General features: G+C 41.5%; 1 protein-coding gene across 1 annotated transcript in view; it reads left to right on the forward strand.

Moving 5' to 3' along the window:
- The window catches only part of furinb (furin (paired basic amino acid cleaving enzyme) b), a 141,771-nt gene that overhangs the window by 115,311 nt on the left and 8,110 nt on the right, over positions 1–18,350 (forward strand). Inside the window, exons 6-9 of the mRNA XM_010769487.1 lie at positions 8,770–8,858; positions 11,209–11,381; positions 14,635–14,847; positions 16,469–16,569. Coding sequence (XP_010767789.1) covers positions 8,770–8,858; positions 11,209–11,381; positions 14,635–14,847; positions 16,469–16,569 — 576 coding nt within the window. The remainder of the gene's footprint in view (positions 1–8,769; positions 8,859–11,208; positions 11,382–14,634; positions 14,848–16,468; positions 16,570–18,350) is intronic.

Genomic DNA, 18,350 nt, shown 5'->3' on the forward strand with positions numbered 1-18,350 from the left:
CTCCTCCTATAATCATGTTATTTAGCATATTAAATATTGGCACAAATGATCATCTGCTAACACAAAGGGCCATATTGCAGGAGCCCTAAATAACACACAGTATGTCACCCTGTTCTCTACATGTCCATGGAGTAATGCTACACTCACTATAGCACGTGTGCTCCCTGGCCATGAATCATTAACCATCTGCTGGTTGGGAGGAACAAGAGGAAGGGGGGAGGATGACAGAGAGAGAGGGAGGGTAGAACAAAGTCTGCTTTTTTATGGCTCCTATAAGACCCTAAACAAAGGATCTGTTTAGTTAGCCTGGAGCATGATGGGAAGATTGGGATGAGAGGGGGGGGAGGCGCTGGTTAAAGACAGAACAGAGAGGCTCAGTAATCACTCGTTAGGAGACGCTGCTCATGACACTGATAATTGTCTTTTATTGTCTTTACTGTAACTGGTGTTTTATCGTGAAGCAAGAAACACAATTGGTGTTTTAAAATAATACAGACTGATATATATCAACAAGTATTACATAGGTTACTGTGATATTTTGTACAGTATGTGCAGAGTTGGAAATTAAATAGTTGGAGTACATTTACTCAAGTATTGTAAGTAGTTTTTAAACATTTTTGTACTTTATATATTTGAGTATGTACCTCTACTACACTACATTTCATATTCAAATATTGTACTTTTTACTGCATAACATTTATTTAAAGAGGCCCTTTTTTGCCTTTCTGTGGTTTCCTCTTTCCTGTAGTGTCGTATATACTGTAGGTTTTAGTGCATGTTAATGGTCTGCAAAGGCTAAAATCCCTATGTTCCCTTCAGAAGGAGTTTCTCTCCAACACACTCCCCCCCCGCCCCGCCTGAAAACCTCCATTGGACTCCTTTGTTTACTTACGGAACATATTGACGTCACTTGCACTCTTATTGGCTAAGTGCTTCAACACATTGTACGTGATCATCTCTAAGCACTTGACCACATATGATGCTTACTGGCAGGTAAGCCTTTAAAAACAGCATTTCCTGAGGCACCAAAAACAGTGTTTGAAGCACAATGACATGTAAACCTTGTGGGGCTGGTGGGAAAACAAATAAAGCTAGAATGCTAAGCAATAGCATGCTAGTAAGTTAAGAAAACTTATCTCCAAAATAGCTCTCCATTCATTCCATTAATAGTGCCTCAATAGCGCCTTCACTTCAGGAACATAATGACATCACTATGTACCACTCGCTCTTCTATTGGCTAGTGCTCAATCACATTGTACGTGATAGGCTAAGGGGCGGGACATCTCTGGTTGACCAATCACAACAGAGCTGGCCAGCTAACCAATCAGAGCAGACTGGGGTTTGGTTTCAGACAGAGGGCGAAAAGAGGTGCTGCAGCACAGGCAGTATGAGAAAAATAAAGAGCTTTTTGAACATTAAAGCATGGAGACATGTCCCAGTAGAGACACTACATACTGATATACACCTGAACATCAGCAGGAGAGGACTCTTTAAAGTAGAGACACTAAATACTGATATACACCTGAACATCAGCAGGAGAGGACTCTTTAAAGTAGAGACACTACATACTGATATACACCTGAACATCAGCAGGAGAGGACTCTTTAAAGTAGAGACACTACATACTGATATACACCTGAACATCAGCAGGAGANTTTAGATAAGCCAGTCCTTTATTAGTATATAAGTGCTTTGATAGTAATTGTATCGCTAATAAGTGGAGTCGAAAGAAATGAGTTTTCAGTCTGCGCCGGAAGATGTGTAAGCTTTCTGCTGTCCTGATGTCAAGCTCATTCCACCATTTTGGAGCCAGGATAGCAAACCGGTGAGTTTTTGCTGATGGGAACTTGGGTCCCCCTCGCAGTGTGGGTGCAGCGAGCTGTTTGGCTGATGCAGAGCGGAGTGCACGTGCTGGGGTGTACGGTTTAACCATGTCCTGGATGTAGGAAGGGCCAGATCCATTTGCAGCATGGTACGCAAGTACCAGTGTCTTGAAGTGGATTCTAGCAGTTACTGGAAGCCAGTGAAGGGAGCGGAGGAGCGGCGTGGTGTGGGAACATTAAAGGAAGGTTGAAGACCAGACGAGCAGCTGCATTCTGGATGAGCTGCAGAGGTCGGATGGCACATGCAGGTAGACCAGCCAGGAGGGAGTTGCAGTAGTCTAGGCGTGAGATAACGAGAGCCTGGGCCAGAACCTGCGTCGCTTTCTGGGTCAGGAGGGGACGTATCCTCCTGATGTTGTAAAGCGTGTATCTGCAGCAGCGGGTTGTTGCAGCGATGTTTGCAGTGAAGGACAGTTTGTTATCTAGGGTCACACCCAGATTCCTTGCAGTCTGAGTCAGGGAAACAACAGAGGTGCCGATGTTGATGGTTAGGTCAAGAGTGGGACAATCTTTTCCCGGAAGAAAAAGCAGTTCAGTCTTGTCAAGGTTGAGCTTGAGGTGATGAGCAGACATCCACTGAGAGATGCGTGCGACGACCTGGGTCTCTGAGCGGGGAAAGGACAGAATTAGTTGGGTGTCGTCAGCGTAGCAGTGGTATGAAAACCCATGCGGGCTAATGACTGATCCGAGCGAGTTTGTGTACAGAGAGAAGAGGAGGGGACCTTACTGTAAAAATACATTTAGATTTCTGGCCCCTCATTCTGTAGGTTTTATATTTCCTTTGCTCTATTTACGCATGAGTGTTTTCCAACATAATGATATGAAAGTCAGATGGATTGATGACTCTAATTGCCTTTAGGCATGAACGGTCATGACAGATACGCTGTCTGTCGATATTTGCCTGATGATGGACTGAGAACTCTTCCAAAGTGTTTCTCTGCCAAAGATATTAAAATGTTATCTGATCATCTTCCCTACAAAGCTGTAGACAGCACTTTTGTGTTTGACCAAACAATGAAGAGATCTCACACTGCAGTGTAACCATTCGAAACAGACCTGCCTGAGGCTACATCTTAGCTGAGCTGAGCAGAAAATACCCTAATCCTTTTGGCGTTGAACAGACCCCATTCAGTCCCTTTAAAACAGATATAAACCAACAGAGCAATTCCAAGAGACGGATCCTACAGTTTGGACGAGCACAGGTTAGACATCAGTCACACTTGGTAAAGCATATTCAATACACATGCTCTATACAACACAACCCAAACACTACATGAGTGGGTATGTGTGATTATATGAGTATACCATCTGTAAACAGAAATGCTCAATGCTTGAATACACGTCTTTCTGTTAAAAATACTATATGAGAAAGTGTGTCCTGCCAGCATGGAGGAATAATCTGCTTTTCTCCCTCATCTGCTGGTGGTAACACCCACACAACTGTTCAACTTTTGGATGAGTGCTCAACCAATTTGATCCGAGTTTGTTAATACTACTCAGTCTTTTAAAATAACTGTATATGGATTTAAAGGAGATCTTTAAAACTTGAAACGTTTTACCAGAGATCCCTTTCAAACTGGAGATGTGAAGTTTGATAGAAATGGGCATTTCAGCCGTATAGAATAATAAAATAAGAGGCTTTCAAATCGCATTATAGGAAATGCAGGGTTTGGAATTGAGACACACTAGGGACTCAATCACTGGAGTGCCACTTTAAGGTGGATTTATAGTTTTGCATTAAGGGGTTATTCATGTAGCAATACCAGAGGCTGTGCCCTACCTGACATAAGCCTTCTAAAAAATGGAACCACTTCAGGGCTGCTCCACTTATATTGAGATACTATTTGAGACAACGAGAACTGTGATTGGTCACCATGGCCTGCTTATGTTGTTCCTTAAATTATCTTAGTACTATATCTGCTTGGAAACAGTCTAATTTTCAGTAATAAGACAAGGCAAACCTTCCCACCATCTATCACAATGTAAATGAAAGAATGTAAGTATAGTTACTGTGGGGAAGATAATTAAACCTCAAAAGAGCCTCCTCAAAAACAAAACATTTGTTTGATGCTGCCATGGGGAAATCAATCACTGAAAACAGACACTAAACTCGAAGTCTAAATCTTCGCTGCAAGCAGAATTCCGTTGTTTCAAGTTTTAGTTTTTCAGGTTGGGGTAAATGCTCGTTTTTGGATTAGATCAATATTGAGGCACCTTCCATAAGATACATACTGAATACTTTGCATTGATAGACTGCACTTTACAGTATATTGACTCTGTGGTCTGTGGTTACGTTGCATTATGTCCAGAGAGATTGTGTTGGGAGTCTCCAGTAAATCGCAGTGCAAGGACTTTACCAAAAACGGCCCCTTGTCCTGAGGAGGAGAGATAAAAGCATTACCTCCCTCTGTCCCTTTGCTCCTTCTGATGAGATAGTGGAGGACACATTGGCTGGGTGAATAGAGCGTCTCAAGTTCTGCGCCCTTTAATCGAAGCTGTGTTTACGCTTTGTCGGCTCTTTTCTCCACAGTTTGTCTTTTGAACAAAGCATGTAGCTTTATGCCATCCTCCGACTCGCACTCCAATGATTTATTTACCGTGATTGTCTTTCTCCGAGATGAGCCTGAACTATTTTGAAAGCGCCTTGTTCTCACATCTCTTGAATAAACTTTAACTGTTCAAACTACACTTACGCGTGCCCCCTAGAGGCGTTGTGTCTGACACCGCCTCCAATCTATTTCAAATGGATATAGAAAGGAGGCTTTCAGTAAACCGTCTTGGAAATCATTTCATTTCAGGGACGTTTGACAGATAGAATTGTGACTTCGCCTCAAACACTTTTGTCTGCTCTGGAACGCCTGAGCCTCCCTGGATATATGAGGCTGTCTGGCTGCTTTGGCTGAATTCATTCCAGGCAAATCACTCTGGCTATGTGTTCACGCACCCCATCCTGGCTCGATCCCCTACCTGGCTTAACATCTGTTGCTCCTTGGTGTGAGGATATGTGCTGTCTGGAGCAGAACAGTATTGTTTACTGTGCTGTGGATGAAACCATAAATGTGCGTGCACGTAGCTCCATCTTAAGGCATTCAAAACCATTTCACATAACAAAGCTTCACCGTTTTAATTTGAAGTCTAAAGAAAATGCGCTTCATTGTTTTCCAAGTTGAGCTGACATTGTTTGGTGGAATCACAGCGTCTCTTATCAGATATTATTTTTTTAAATCCTTGACATACACTCAGATCATCTTTATGTTTTCAAAAGGCAAAGCATTTTGTCTGTTTCTTATTAAAACAAAAGTCTTCTAGTGTTGACATTTGAAGCTGTTTCTTGCAGCGCAATGCGACTGCAAATGCCTCCACAATGTAAGCTTAGCGCAGTATTGTTGGCCGAGCCATCTGGCTGGCCACAGTGCTGAATAAATGTGTTTTTGGCCAGTGTGAATGGTTTCAGGCTCCCTGAATACTGAATGTATAAGAATGTGTTCCCATTAGAGGTAATCTGCCTCTGAGTTTACTCAGTAGTGTTCCACAACGAGAAAATTAACAACACTGCAAAAGCAAGTGTGACATATAAAAGCCTCTGAACTGAAGCTAAACTTCACAACTTCACAACAAGTGCAAACCTGAAGTTGTGTTTATCATTTTAAGGCATCGTATCCAAGTAAAAAGAGCTCATAAATTGGAGCTTGCTCTTTATCCCTGCTCATTAAATGTACAAACTACTGATCAGCAGGGAGCCACTGCAACATTCTATTTCCTTCTGAAATAGGAATATCAACGTATAAAAATGCAGTAAGTCGGTCTGTCCTTGAGTAGCACCGTCTTTCTCATTGTTTTTTCACTCAGATTGTTATTGTGAGCGTCCACTCAAACATAACATGATTGAGTGGTGTGGTAGGGTGAGTACATCCAGGCAGTCAGATTTAAACATTTGTTTAGCAGTGAGCTAAAATGTAATGCCTCTTTAGCGCTCTGATTAAACAATAGAGACTTACTTTAAAGGCCACTTCACACGCAGACGTCCTGCTGTACAGAGATTAGCATAACGGGAGGCTGAATATCTGAGACTGTGGACCCTCCTAAAGCTTTACCAACTGGGTGTTTCTTTTATAATTAGACAAAAGGACTGATTTTTGTAAATCATAATGACTCTCTTGTGCTTATGAGGTCAGCTATTTAGTGTGGCTTTTTCTCATAAGCGCCTGCTGCTACATAACATTGCTAAGAAATTGCCTCCTCAAGTAATAAGTCCTAATTTAACCCCCGAGCACATATATGGTTCTGTAGGGAGCCGTCAAGTCTCCATCAACTGCTGCCATTTATTAAAGCTAGTTAACAGTAAAATAATGTAGTTTAAGCTCTTGATAGCAATGATATTAATTTAATTGAATTTTTGATGTATTACACCCTGCAATATGTTGTGCCAAGGTCCTTGTAAGGGCATGTCTGTCAGTGAAAAATGTGCCCTGTCAGGCCAGTTGATTACTTGTTCAAAAATCCCTGCAATGCTTGTAGTTGTTGACAGCTAAATAAATGATTTGTAAGAAGGCAACGTTGTTTATTCCACATCATCTTTTCTGATGACAAGCGTTTTGTTCTTTGACATTTGTGTAAAAAATAATGTCAGGAGAAGAATGAGGAAGAATACAGCAGTGAACCTTTGCTGAAATGTTTAAGAGTGAACAAAGAGTGAGAATTAGCAGGTGGGTAATGTATCACAGAGCTACACAGAGTCTAATCAGGATCCCAGCTGGAGGCGTAGCCTGCTCTGACCCTGTGAAATGACTTTGTCCTCTGCCTCATCATCAGTGGGAGGTTGGGAGATCAAAAAGAAATTCATTTTGGCTCTTTCAAAACAATACTGTGGATGTAATTAGCTTTGTTCCGATAACATTCACGCAGAGACGGGTGTGAAACTGTACACCTCCTAATCAGATCTGCACTGTAATCAGCAGACAAACTTAATGACCTGTGTTAAATGCCAAATGCCAAATCTGTCTGCGCCATCCATTTCGCAGTCTGATCACACCGCGTCAACCCCTGAAGTCAATGAAACAAATTGAATCCAACCCACTAATGATTACTTTTGTTTTGGCCTTAAGACTATTCAAAGCTGTAAAGTTTTCAGTTTGGTAGTTTTACTGTCTTCTATAAGAACGGATCTGTGGTAAATAAAGCATGATGCTTTTTTTGGGTTGGAGGGAATGTTGTTTGTTAAGCTAGTTTGACATCTAGACAAGTGTCTGGGGGAACCTGTCTGTTCTCTGAAACTCAAGACTGGTTGAAGGTATTAATGAGGCACTCAGTGAATAATTCATGTACATCGATAACATCTCATATCTCATTTGAATGGCCAGTGACGGTCAAGGTTAAGTTGGTTTTAGACAGGTCTCATCATCATGTTTCACTTCTTGATGGGAAATGCCTATATTCTGTAACTCTGTAGCTAAAACAAAAAAGAGCTGAAAAGAGGAGCTGTCTGAAGTGGCTGTGTTTAAAACGAGGAGGATTGTGGAAGTACTCATTATATACTACTATATATACCCAGAGGTATCTGCTGTGATATAGTCTGGATCATTCATCCAGGAGCAAATTGGTTGGAAAAACACTGTTTTTCTGTACATAAAAAAGTGGTTTTAAATCACCTATGCTTCTATCGCATTGAATATTCATGACAAGAGAAAAAAGAATCAAAGTTTATATTTACTTTGAACACGAGACAGACACACAAGAATGGAAAATTCTTATGTGAGTGCGTTTTTTCAAGGTCTTTGAACACTGAAAAGCAGTTGGGATTTGTAGGAATTAATACAAAAAGCACAGAAATGTTGCCGTCTAAACACACATTTGCTTACACTGTCTATGAAGCACAGATCTCTTGTGCATTATGATGGCGGTAATAGTGAATTACAAATAATGCTTTATGACTACGCTCCAATAAAAATCCATGCCTTTTCATAAGTTATTATTGTATATGTTAAGTGAAGTGTCGTCCATGTCATTGCATCTATAATAATGCATTATTAATCATAATGTTTTAATATTGACAGTAAAATTGAATGAATCTTCATGTTTAATGATCACTATGCTCCAAAGATTATTTTGAATGCATGGACATGTTCTACGATTAATTCACCATGAACATTTTGATATGCATATAGCCTACTGTATTAATAAAGAGTGCAACAAAATAAACTTCAATGTACTTGAATCACAATGCGATCCTGCATGGAGTATTATGCTATGTGTCCATACTTCACTTCATTGTGGAGGTGTATAAGTAGTCATAATGTATGAGAAGCCCTATCAGTCCACCTTTTGTTCAAAAATAGTCAAGAGCACGACACTTAGCATTCATTATATAGTCATATTCACAGCAGTTAAGTCATGAAGCTATATACTTCACTATGAAATTGTATAAACTTTACTCTACTACACACTACATACTACATAGCAGTGGAGTTTTAAAACCAACCATTGTTGTGTGAAAGACAGAAATCGTCATGAAGGTCATCGCTTTCTGTGTAGTTATTAAGTAAGTCTTGAATTCTAAAACCACTTAAATTAATAGACTTTTCATTCGGAGGGACATGTCGGCCTCTCTAACACCTATTGTTGCATCTCTGAGTCTACTGCAGTGACAAAAGGGCCATTGGGTTTCTGATTCTCTTTTTGACTGTGTTGTATTTTTAGCATCACTTCAGCTTCAGTATTGTTTAAAAGCCCAGCTCAGTTCAGGAGGTGACAAACAATTGCTGGTTTTTCGCTGTCAGTATTCGGTTGATTTATTGTGATGCTCCTGCTTGATGTGTACATTTCCCATTTGTAATCTTCTTCATGTTTTTTGTTTATTAATGTCCTTTGTGACGTTGTCTCTTCCCAGACATGGAACTCGATGTGCGGGAGAAGTCGCAGCAGCTGCTAACAACGGCGTGTGCGGTGTGGGTGTGGCCTATAACGCTAAAATTGGAGGTGAGTGAAGCTTACCGTTGGGGTTTTTGATTCAGAACCAGGTGTAATTGGAAAATAATAATCATTTAAATGAGTTCAATATTATTTGAATTAGAAATAATATGCTTAATAATATTCATCCAAACTAATTAAGGTGGAAGGGAATTGTATTATTTAGGCTCCATTACCACCGAGACCTGAATTAGAATCAGCTGTAAGACATTTCAAAGCTGATATCCATTGACTATCTTTTGCATTTGATTGACTCCCTGTTAGATGCACAAGAGAAAGTGTGCAGCAGAGATAGGCTAGTGTCCTGATTCGTTGTCTCTGAGAAAATAGCTTTACCTTTCTGCATGGTTTTGAAAATGAATACATTATGGTTTTGTTCATATTGCTAGAAGAATGCTTAGCAACATGTAGATTTCAGATAAAAGTTGGTGCCGGGTGAATCTTTTCTAGACTAACCAGCAATTAAAATATCTCACTCCACCTTAATTTGGCACTAGGCCGTAAACCTCTTTCTTCCGCCAATTAGATAAAAAGCAAGTTTGATTTTTTTAGTGTTCAGTTGAGGCCATTGTGATGCCTTAATTTAGATTTATGTTGATGCCAAGAATACTGTCTTCACGACCCACTGGACATCTTTTCATACCACTGCGTAAATCCACTCCCTGGATGAAATAAGACTCTTATTACAGGCACTAGTTTGAAGTGCCATAAAGCTGTCAGCATGTGTAGATAGGAAATTAAGAAAGAAGACATGCCTTCAGAGGGTTTGATAGAAATCGCACCTGTGATTACAAATTAACTCTGAAATGTTGCTTTTTTTGGCTCCTGAAAATATTTGCACTTGATGAAGTATTCCGCGGAGGCTTTTAGTAACTTTTGTCACCAAACAATCTGTCAGTGACATGTTGGCAGCCAACAAGACTCAGCGGAGCCAATGCAGCCCTGAGCAGCCTCGCTCACAGATGTTACTCATAACTCTCCTTCTTCTTCTTCATTACCATTCATCTCTCGACACAGTTGGCCCTGTTCTCATCAATTACTCCTCTGTGAATCTGTTCATGTCGCCGGGTCACTGCATTGTTTATAAACAGATGTGATTCGCTCCAAAATACCAGGTGTGTGTGTGCACAGGCAGTCAGGATCATAGGGGAATCCTAAATCTGTGTATCCTAATGATTAGTGTTTAAAACCCGTAATTGACCCTACTTGGCTCACTCTGCTTCTCCTTTCACACACTGTCCTTGTTTTCCCTTCTGCATTCTCCTACCTGCTACTTTTGACTCGATGGAACCGCAGGAAACTGGCACAGCTGTGTCTTTAACACCAAATCGCCGAGCCGCAGGCAGCTGATGAGAAATTGCTACAATATTGATTATCATTACCGCTTCAATACAGCACATGCATAATGATCAACGGTGCAAATAATGCAGTGTCTATTTAGCAAAGATATGCGTCTTTTTATTTTTGCTTGTTTCTTCCAGGCTACTCAGTATTCAAACTTGGGTTACTTCAAATCCCCTCGCCAACAGAGTAATTACTGCTTTGGCTACGTCCCTTCTGGCATGTGTTTGTGCCTTCAGGGCAAGCCAGGTAGTCTAGAATGGATTTTTGAAATCTTAATTTGGACACAGTATTGAGGTACGAGGGGGTCCTTTCCCAGTGATGGACCTCATTTAAGGGGGGGTTCATTTCACGCCTTTCAACAGCCATTAATGTTCAGAGGGGTGATCTGACGCGGCTCACTTCAAAGGGCCAGACAGGGTTATGTTCAGGTATGATGAAAGGTGACATTCAGAGCTAGCCCGTGGACACACCAGTCTGTGGTAGGATCAGTAAACTCTCCGCTCATTTTATATCTATATATGTGTACGTGCAGATGTCTCCAAACATTCTGTATGTTTAGTTGCGGTCACGATACTAGCCTTCCTTGGTTTTACAACCAGCTGGGTTTTTGATTATGCAACGGTAAAATAATGTAGTATCTGTCGGAGCAGCATCTGTGGGTGAAGCTTTGTACGCTTACTCATTAAAAACTGAAACTTTGTGAAGTCTTGTTTTTCCTGTGATGTCTTTTGTTTCTCTGTTTTTTGTTTAGCTTTTTGAGGCCGATGATAACATGGGAATTTCTCGGTCTGACCGATTTCTTTCACTTTTATGACAAGTTTTATCTTCTTCCTGTCATCTCTTGCAGAGTTTCTTTTCTTCAGGTTTTGACACCTTCTCACCCATCTGAAGCAAAAATGAATACGCCAAGGATCTTTTTACCATCTGTCATCCTGTCACTCTTTCCACAAAAACGTCTTGTTACGTCTCTCGTGTGGTAACCTAATCTGCGCTGCCTTGCCTGTTCATTTTACAGGAGTTCGCATGTTGGATGGCGAGGTGACAGACGTGGTGGAGGCCCACTCTCTGAGCCTTAACCCGCAGCACATCCACATTTATAGCGCCAGCTGGGGCCCAGAGGACGATGGCAAGTCACTGGATGGCCCCGCCAAGCTGGCTAAAGAGGCTTTCCTACAGGGAATCACCAAGGTCAGTCCCAGCAATACACTTTCAATCTACCCTGTTTCCTCTTCTAGCATGACCATTATCAGCTCTTAAAAAGGTTCACATACGCTTGTAGTTGTTTGATATTTTGGGAAATATGCCAATCCCTTTCTTTTATGCAGAGAAATAGATGAGAAGATTGACTGCCATAATGTATGTAGTGAAAATCACACTGAAGCCAGCAGATGGCTAGCTTAGCTTAGACTGAAAACAGCTAGCCTTTTTCTGTGCATAAGGAATTACATCTGCTTACCAGCACCCCTCATGCTCAATAATGTACATGTTACATGTCATCCATCTTATTATACCAAAAAGTGTTAAAACAAGAGGATGTATCAGACTATGTCTCTGCCATTTTAGTTCTGACGTCTGTTTCTCATTAAAACAGGGTTTTCCATAGCATTGCCTTGACAGTAGGGGTTGGGGCTGAGGACAAACTATGGTTAGGCCTCATATAACTGCTCGGGGGTAAAGCTGAGTTGAGGAATAGCTCAAATAAACAATTTGGTGTCCGAGATATGTTTGAGCTCAGGTTGAATCTGGAAGAAAGACATTATCTATTAGGAAGCAGACATTATATATTAGTAAAATGTTTTTTAAGCAAACAAGAATATGCTGTGTGAAATACTCAAATGTACCCGTGGCTTGAAGCTAATACCGTCAGCATAATTTGCAACATTTTGAACTACATCTGTAGCTATATAATGAGCTATTTATCTCATGCCAGCAAGAAAAGGAACCCTTTTCCAGCTCTACAAACATACTGTATCAATATTTAATTGAGGCTATCTTCCTGAAATACACTGTAGGAAAGGACAAACTCAAGGTGAGTTTGCTATCTGTTCTCTGCTCTTTAGGTAAGGGTAAGACAAAGTCAAAAGTACGATATATTATCTAAGGATAATGTCATCATTTAGTTTAGGCCAGCATGCTGCAATGAAGGGTATTTGCACGACAGCTAAATGATAAATGTGAGATGTGAGAAAATGGAATGAGAGCAGAAAATGGAATGAGAGCAGCAATCACTGATGCGGAACAATAGTTAGACTCAAAGACTGTAATTGACTAATCAATGAATGATACTGCACATTTTTATCTGTGGAAAAGAATGATTTATGTGTCACATTCCGAAATGTGAAATGCTGCAAATCTCAAGGTGTGAAAGTGAGGAGAAAGTGCCTGACAGCTGCACAGCAGGACCTTTCTGGTTCAGCGTGTGTTCTCCTGGCAGCCAGATAACCCCTGGCACCTCAGTGTTATCGTCTGGCCTCTGTAACCTGCAGCGAAGGCAGCGGAGGATCATAAATTGGGCCGGGAAGTCAAGAAGTATTTGCTAAACCTTCAACACTCCTGTGGTATGATACAGTACAATTCAGACAGCATTGGACATACAGTAGAATACAAATGTCTCCATAAAAATGTGGTAATTTGTGAGATGGAGATGAAGGAACCCATTAGGGAAAAATAAATTGGCAATCCTCAACTCATTTGAAGTCTGTGTTTAGGTTCAATTGTAAACTTAAAGGGTTAAAATGTGATTAACGGAGTCAGAGAAAACAGTGATGCAACAACAGTGATAAGGAAGCAACGGTTCCAATATCTTTATATTGACCGGGACTGCAAAGCCCAAAAAACTGGAACTGATGATGACAGCCAGGACCTTTTTTTTTTTGCCAGCTAAGCCAGACTCAAGTAGGCAGGGAGAAAAAAAAGGCAGAGAATCACAATCTTTACAACCCGAGCAGTAAAGCTTTCCTACGGCTTTGGCCATCAAAACACTAGTTTTTAGGATCTTTTTTGTGTCGTTTTGTGTATCTGTGGCTGAGCGAGACAGAGGGAGGGAGGGAGGGAGGGAGGAATGGTTTACATCTGTTTTCTCTGACCTTATTAATGTCTGGTTGCCATCAACTGTTGCATTATTCCTGCTCTCAGCATGTGGGAAGTCCCTCCGCTGCCTTTTATCTGTTTCTTTCATAATATATATTTATTGGGTTTATTGTTTTGTTTTTGCCGACTTGGTTCAAAGCTTATGTAGAAGACAAGTGGTTATCATATGGCTTCAAATAGGGTTGATGACATAATTCACTTTAATTGTTTAATGTTCTTCTGACAGGGTGTGATTAATACTTAAGAGAAATGTGAATAATGATGATAACCTTTTTTCACTCTGCAATTTTCCCCAAAAACACTCAAAAAGTGCTTCACAGAAAAACAAATCAAAGGCAGAGATAATAACAAGGCTTAAGAAAAAAGAAAGTGCTTTCTAAATGCATTGTAGAAAAAGAAGAAGAAGAAAGGCATAATAATCCACAACAACAATAGTATGACTAATTAAAAACCCAATTTAAAAAATGTGCATGTATGTCTTGCACAAAAGGCGGCAGAGGTCGTTCTCCACCCAGAGGCTCTTTCAGAGATGAGGAGTCCTGACTGCAGAGGCCCCGCTGCCCTGTGTCTGCAGAGCAAACAGCCGGGCCCCAAGGCCCGGCTGTTGCTCTGCAGACTTCAAGCTGCCGTCAGCAGGTCAGCAGTGTAGGCCGAGCCAGACCATCCAGAGTCAGAAATAAGCTGTAAAACGTAGAAATCGATTGGAAAGGCCATAGGTTGCTAACTCACGGAGGCCAAAATGTTCAAAATGTGCGAATACTTTCTACCACTTGAGAACACTCTGGCAGCTGTATATTGTCCGAGCTGAAGGAGGCATATTGATTTCTGGGGCATTTCTGCGATTAAAGAGTTGCAGTAATCTAATCAGCCGCAGACAAATGCATAAAAAAGGATTTGTGCCTTGGAACAAAAGGACGATCTAATCTAGGCAATGTTCCAGACAAATAACAGCCCTTTGTTGCTTTGCTCAAAAATTGCCTCTTTTTGACAAGTCCACACCTAGCTGGACTAAATGTACGTTTCATACAGTGTGTGTGTTTAGGAAGCATGCAGTCTCACTGCCAGATCCTATGTCATAATTTATCACGCCCCTAAATTACATTCAGCTTGAGGAGATTTAGTAATTACATTTCTTCTGTTTGTTATCTGATGTAATGCGGCAATGAGTCGTTATGATGTATTAATAAGAGTTGTGCCTCCAGCGGTTCACTGCTTCTGAAGTGACAAGACGTTTAAGCCGCGAGGAAAAACGTCTTTATCATACTTAATGTGTCACGTTTGAACCAGCTCTCTTTTCTCTCAACCTATTCTCTGTGTGTCTATATGTAATGAATGTGCTTGTGTTCCTCAGGGACGTGGCGGGCAAGGCTCCATCTTTGTGTGGGCCTCGGGAAATGGAGGCCGGGAACAGGACAGCTGTAACTGTGACGGCTACACCAACAGCATCTACACCCTCTCCATCAGCAGCACCACGCAGTCCGGCAGCGTGCCGTGGTACAGCGAGCCCTGCTCCTCCACTCTCGCTACGACTTACAGCTCTGGAAACCCGGGGGAGAAACAGATAGTGGGTGTACACACACACACACACACACACACACACACACACACACACACACACACACACACACACACACACACACACACACACACACACACTTCTACTTTGAACTTCCCAGATTTTGTGTAGGATTGTTTGAATACTTTGAATATCTAGCACAGAAATAACTTGCGCCTCATACTTTGCTTTGGCCACAACTCGAGGCCGGTGCATCAGAAATAAACCCTTTTTTTCAAGTGTACTTTTATATTAATATCTTCTCTCACAAATAGGCATAAAACTGTCCAAATCACAGTGAGTGATATGTTACATCAGCGAACAAAGCTTGACAAACACTGAGAGATGCCAGATCCTTCCTTCAAGCTGCTTGTCATCTGAAGAAAGACTTGCCTCAGGGACATAAATCTGCCATGGCCTCCAAAATACACCAGAGGCATGCTTCAAGCAAGCGAACACAACTCATGAAATAGATTAAATTGAAGTCGTTTTAAAATACGACTGCTGTTGTATTGCTGCTGTAGTTGCCATAAGCCATCATTTGTTGTATCAGTGAGTTCATACAGCTTTCGTCTATCCAGAACGAGGATTTATCTTCACTTTGGCAGATTTTCATGTTTGGTACATTTGTATCTACAGTGTCAAGTTACAACTAGAGCAGGGACCCAGGCTTTTAAACAAATCACACTTGACTCACAAGAAGCTTGCGTAGGATAGATTTGGTCTCCTGACACCTTGTGAGGTACTGGTTGTGTGTAACTGAGTAATAAGACACTGCTAGGTGTATTACTTGCTTTTTAAAGCCACAAACAAAATCACTCTAGGGCAGCAACTAACTTGTATTAAATGATAGGTTAATATGCATATATTTTGTGACTATTTTTTTAAGTATAAAATGTCACAATATAGTTAACATTTCCCATCAAAGGTTCCTAGGTGAACTTGTCAAAAAACCCACCAAGGATTATTTGTATTGTTAAAATAATAATTAAAAATCAGAAAAGCAGCGTTTATTTTCATGAGAAATAAACAATAAAGTGAATGCACATAAGAAATGAGTAATGAATGATGTCATTGTTTTATCTAGTACCTATATCTACTAGGTGGCCTTTGCAGACACCTCCTATCGTTTTCTCCTCGGACACATGGATGTATTGCCACGAGTAATGGCCATTAGTGCCACAATCTGTCATACCAAAAGTTGCCAACCTAGGAATCCGTCCCTGACCTTCAGCGCTCTCCTTGCCCTCTCTTGCTTCTTGTCATTCCCGCCGTGACACAGACAGGCCTCATTAGCTTTCTGGCGTTGGCAGTGACTGAGTGCACCCGGAGTGCGGACATACTTTGTTTCAACACCGACATCCGACCTTACGGGGCTGATTTGGCTGACATTCAGTGACCCTTTGGCTGGGATCCATCGGCCTGAGACTGAACCTACCGGATCATTCTCTCTGCCTCCCCCTTCCCGCCTCCTCTGATTGCTGCAGGCAAATCTCCCTTCATCACCATCCCTCCCCTTTGCCACCCTCCCTCCCCCTGATCTGCACTCATGCTGATGTGGGAAAGTCAATGTGTCATATTACCTGTGTCTAACCTTCTGTATTTTCTGTGCACCCTCCCTGTCTCCAAGGTGACCACAGACCTGAGGCAGAAATGCACAGACTCTCACACGGGGACGTCGGCCTCTGCCCCGCTGGCTGCTGGGATCATCGCTCTGGCTCTGGAGGCTAAGTGAGTGAGAACAGCACAACCCCCTCCTATAATAAAGCTAGTTTTCAACCCTGCTGTAGCCTTCTACAGCAAGCGCATTTTGAATCGTGTTTTATTGTAAACTTTAGTTGCTATGCTCATGGGAAGCGTGTATGTGCGCGAACAGGCGTCTGGGAGTCGACATTGGCCTAAATCCAAGCCCACAGATTCTTTCCTCAGCAAATGAAGCTTTTGATAATCAGTTAATTAGCCACACAAATCAGCAGCGGCAGCCCACACAGACATCTAGGTACCTGTAGGGCTGGCAGTGGAGATTTTAAACTGGAATCTCTCATTATCGCTCACTCAGGAGTGTCAGAATCCAAGTTTCTGTCAGCAGCGTTAATGTGTTCTCCATTATGTCCGTATCTGCAGTCATATCTCGCGGTGCGTAGAGTCCTCTTATCAGCCAGCCGTCCCATACTCTGCATAATTCACTTAATTTCCACATTAACGTGCCGCTGACAGGTGTCAAAATCAAATCAGGATTACCTCCCAGTGTTGACATCAGGTTTACATTTGCAGAGCCTGGTTTATCTCACCTCTGATATCATGAGAGAAGGGCACTGAGTGACAGACCCCGAAGTTTACCCCACAAAGACTATCTCTCCCTTTTTCACATCAGAGTGGAGTCAGCGTCTGCTCCCCTCCTGACAGGCAGCCGTAATAACAGGGAGCTGCTTTATCAGACTGGGACCACACTGGAGTTCACAGAGATGGAATCATTTAATAGGCTGAGAGTTTTGGCTTTCTGCTTGTTTTATTATTTTATTATTCCCCCCCCTTTGGCTCCTGGTTGAGGTGACATTGAGTAGATGGGGGGTGGGGGGTTGGGGGGGTGATCTTGTCCATTAATAACACATGAGAGGATATGAGATGTGAATGCTGATGCGGAGCACGGCAGAGATGATGCGCAACAGTGCAATTTCTATTTCTGTCGTGTTGCACTCTGCAAGCAATGTGATTCACGGTTTGATTATCGTAAACCACCGAGCAGGGTTTTCTCCTTCATTTTTGACATTTTCTCTGAATGTTTCCCTGCTGTGCCTAATAATAAATACATAATACAAAAACACTTTTTTTATTGGGCTTCTACTGTGTGGAAGGTGACCTCATTCCCCAATCCCCGACCCCATTAGAAACTATCATTACAGAGAGGTCTAGACTCGGTCCTCTGCAGTGTTCTAGCCAATATTTTACAATGTTCCCTGCCCTTAAACACCATAGGTTATGATGTAGCTTTAATACTGGTGTTTTACACCTGTGTTAAAATCATAATGTGAGCCCCTACCTTTGTTATGGATGACTGACACACACCTCAGGGCTTCCTCTAAGTTTCAATATTATATTTCAGAAATGTATTGCTCCTCCTCACTGTATATGCTCAGGTGGATCATATTTCAGGTGTGTCTACAGCAGGGGTGTCCAAACTGCGGCCTGGGGGCCAAATGTGGCCCGCGGGCCATTTTTAATCGGCCCTCAACAAATTCAAAAAGTATAATGGAGTATGGCCCACAAATGAAACTTGTCTTGTATTATACTTCTTAAATAAAGATGAAAACAGATATTAAACAGTAGTATTCATGTGTTGATAAGCCCACTTTTCAAACAAATTCACTCAATTCAAGTTGAAAACATTTTTAAATATCATATCAAATCTACGCTGATAAGAAAAAAGCCCAATAACTTATTTTCATAACACGCTTGAAATAAACCCTTCTTATTTCCTCTTATAAGCAATCTGAGGCTTCTGTTTTAAGGAA

Source organism: Notothenia coriiceps, unplaced genomic scaffold (assembly GCF_000735185.1).
Source record: "Notothenia coriiceps isolate Sejong01 unplaced genomic scaffold, NC01 NC01_scaffold00007371, whole genome shotgun sequence".
Taxonomy (NCBI): Eukaryota; Metazoa; Chordata; class Actinopteri; order Perciformes; family Nototheniidae; genus Notothenia; species Notothenia coriiceps.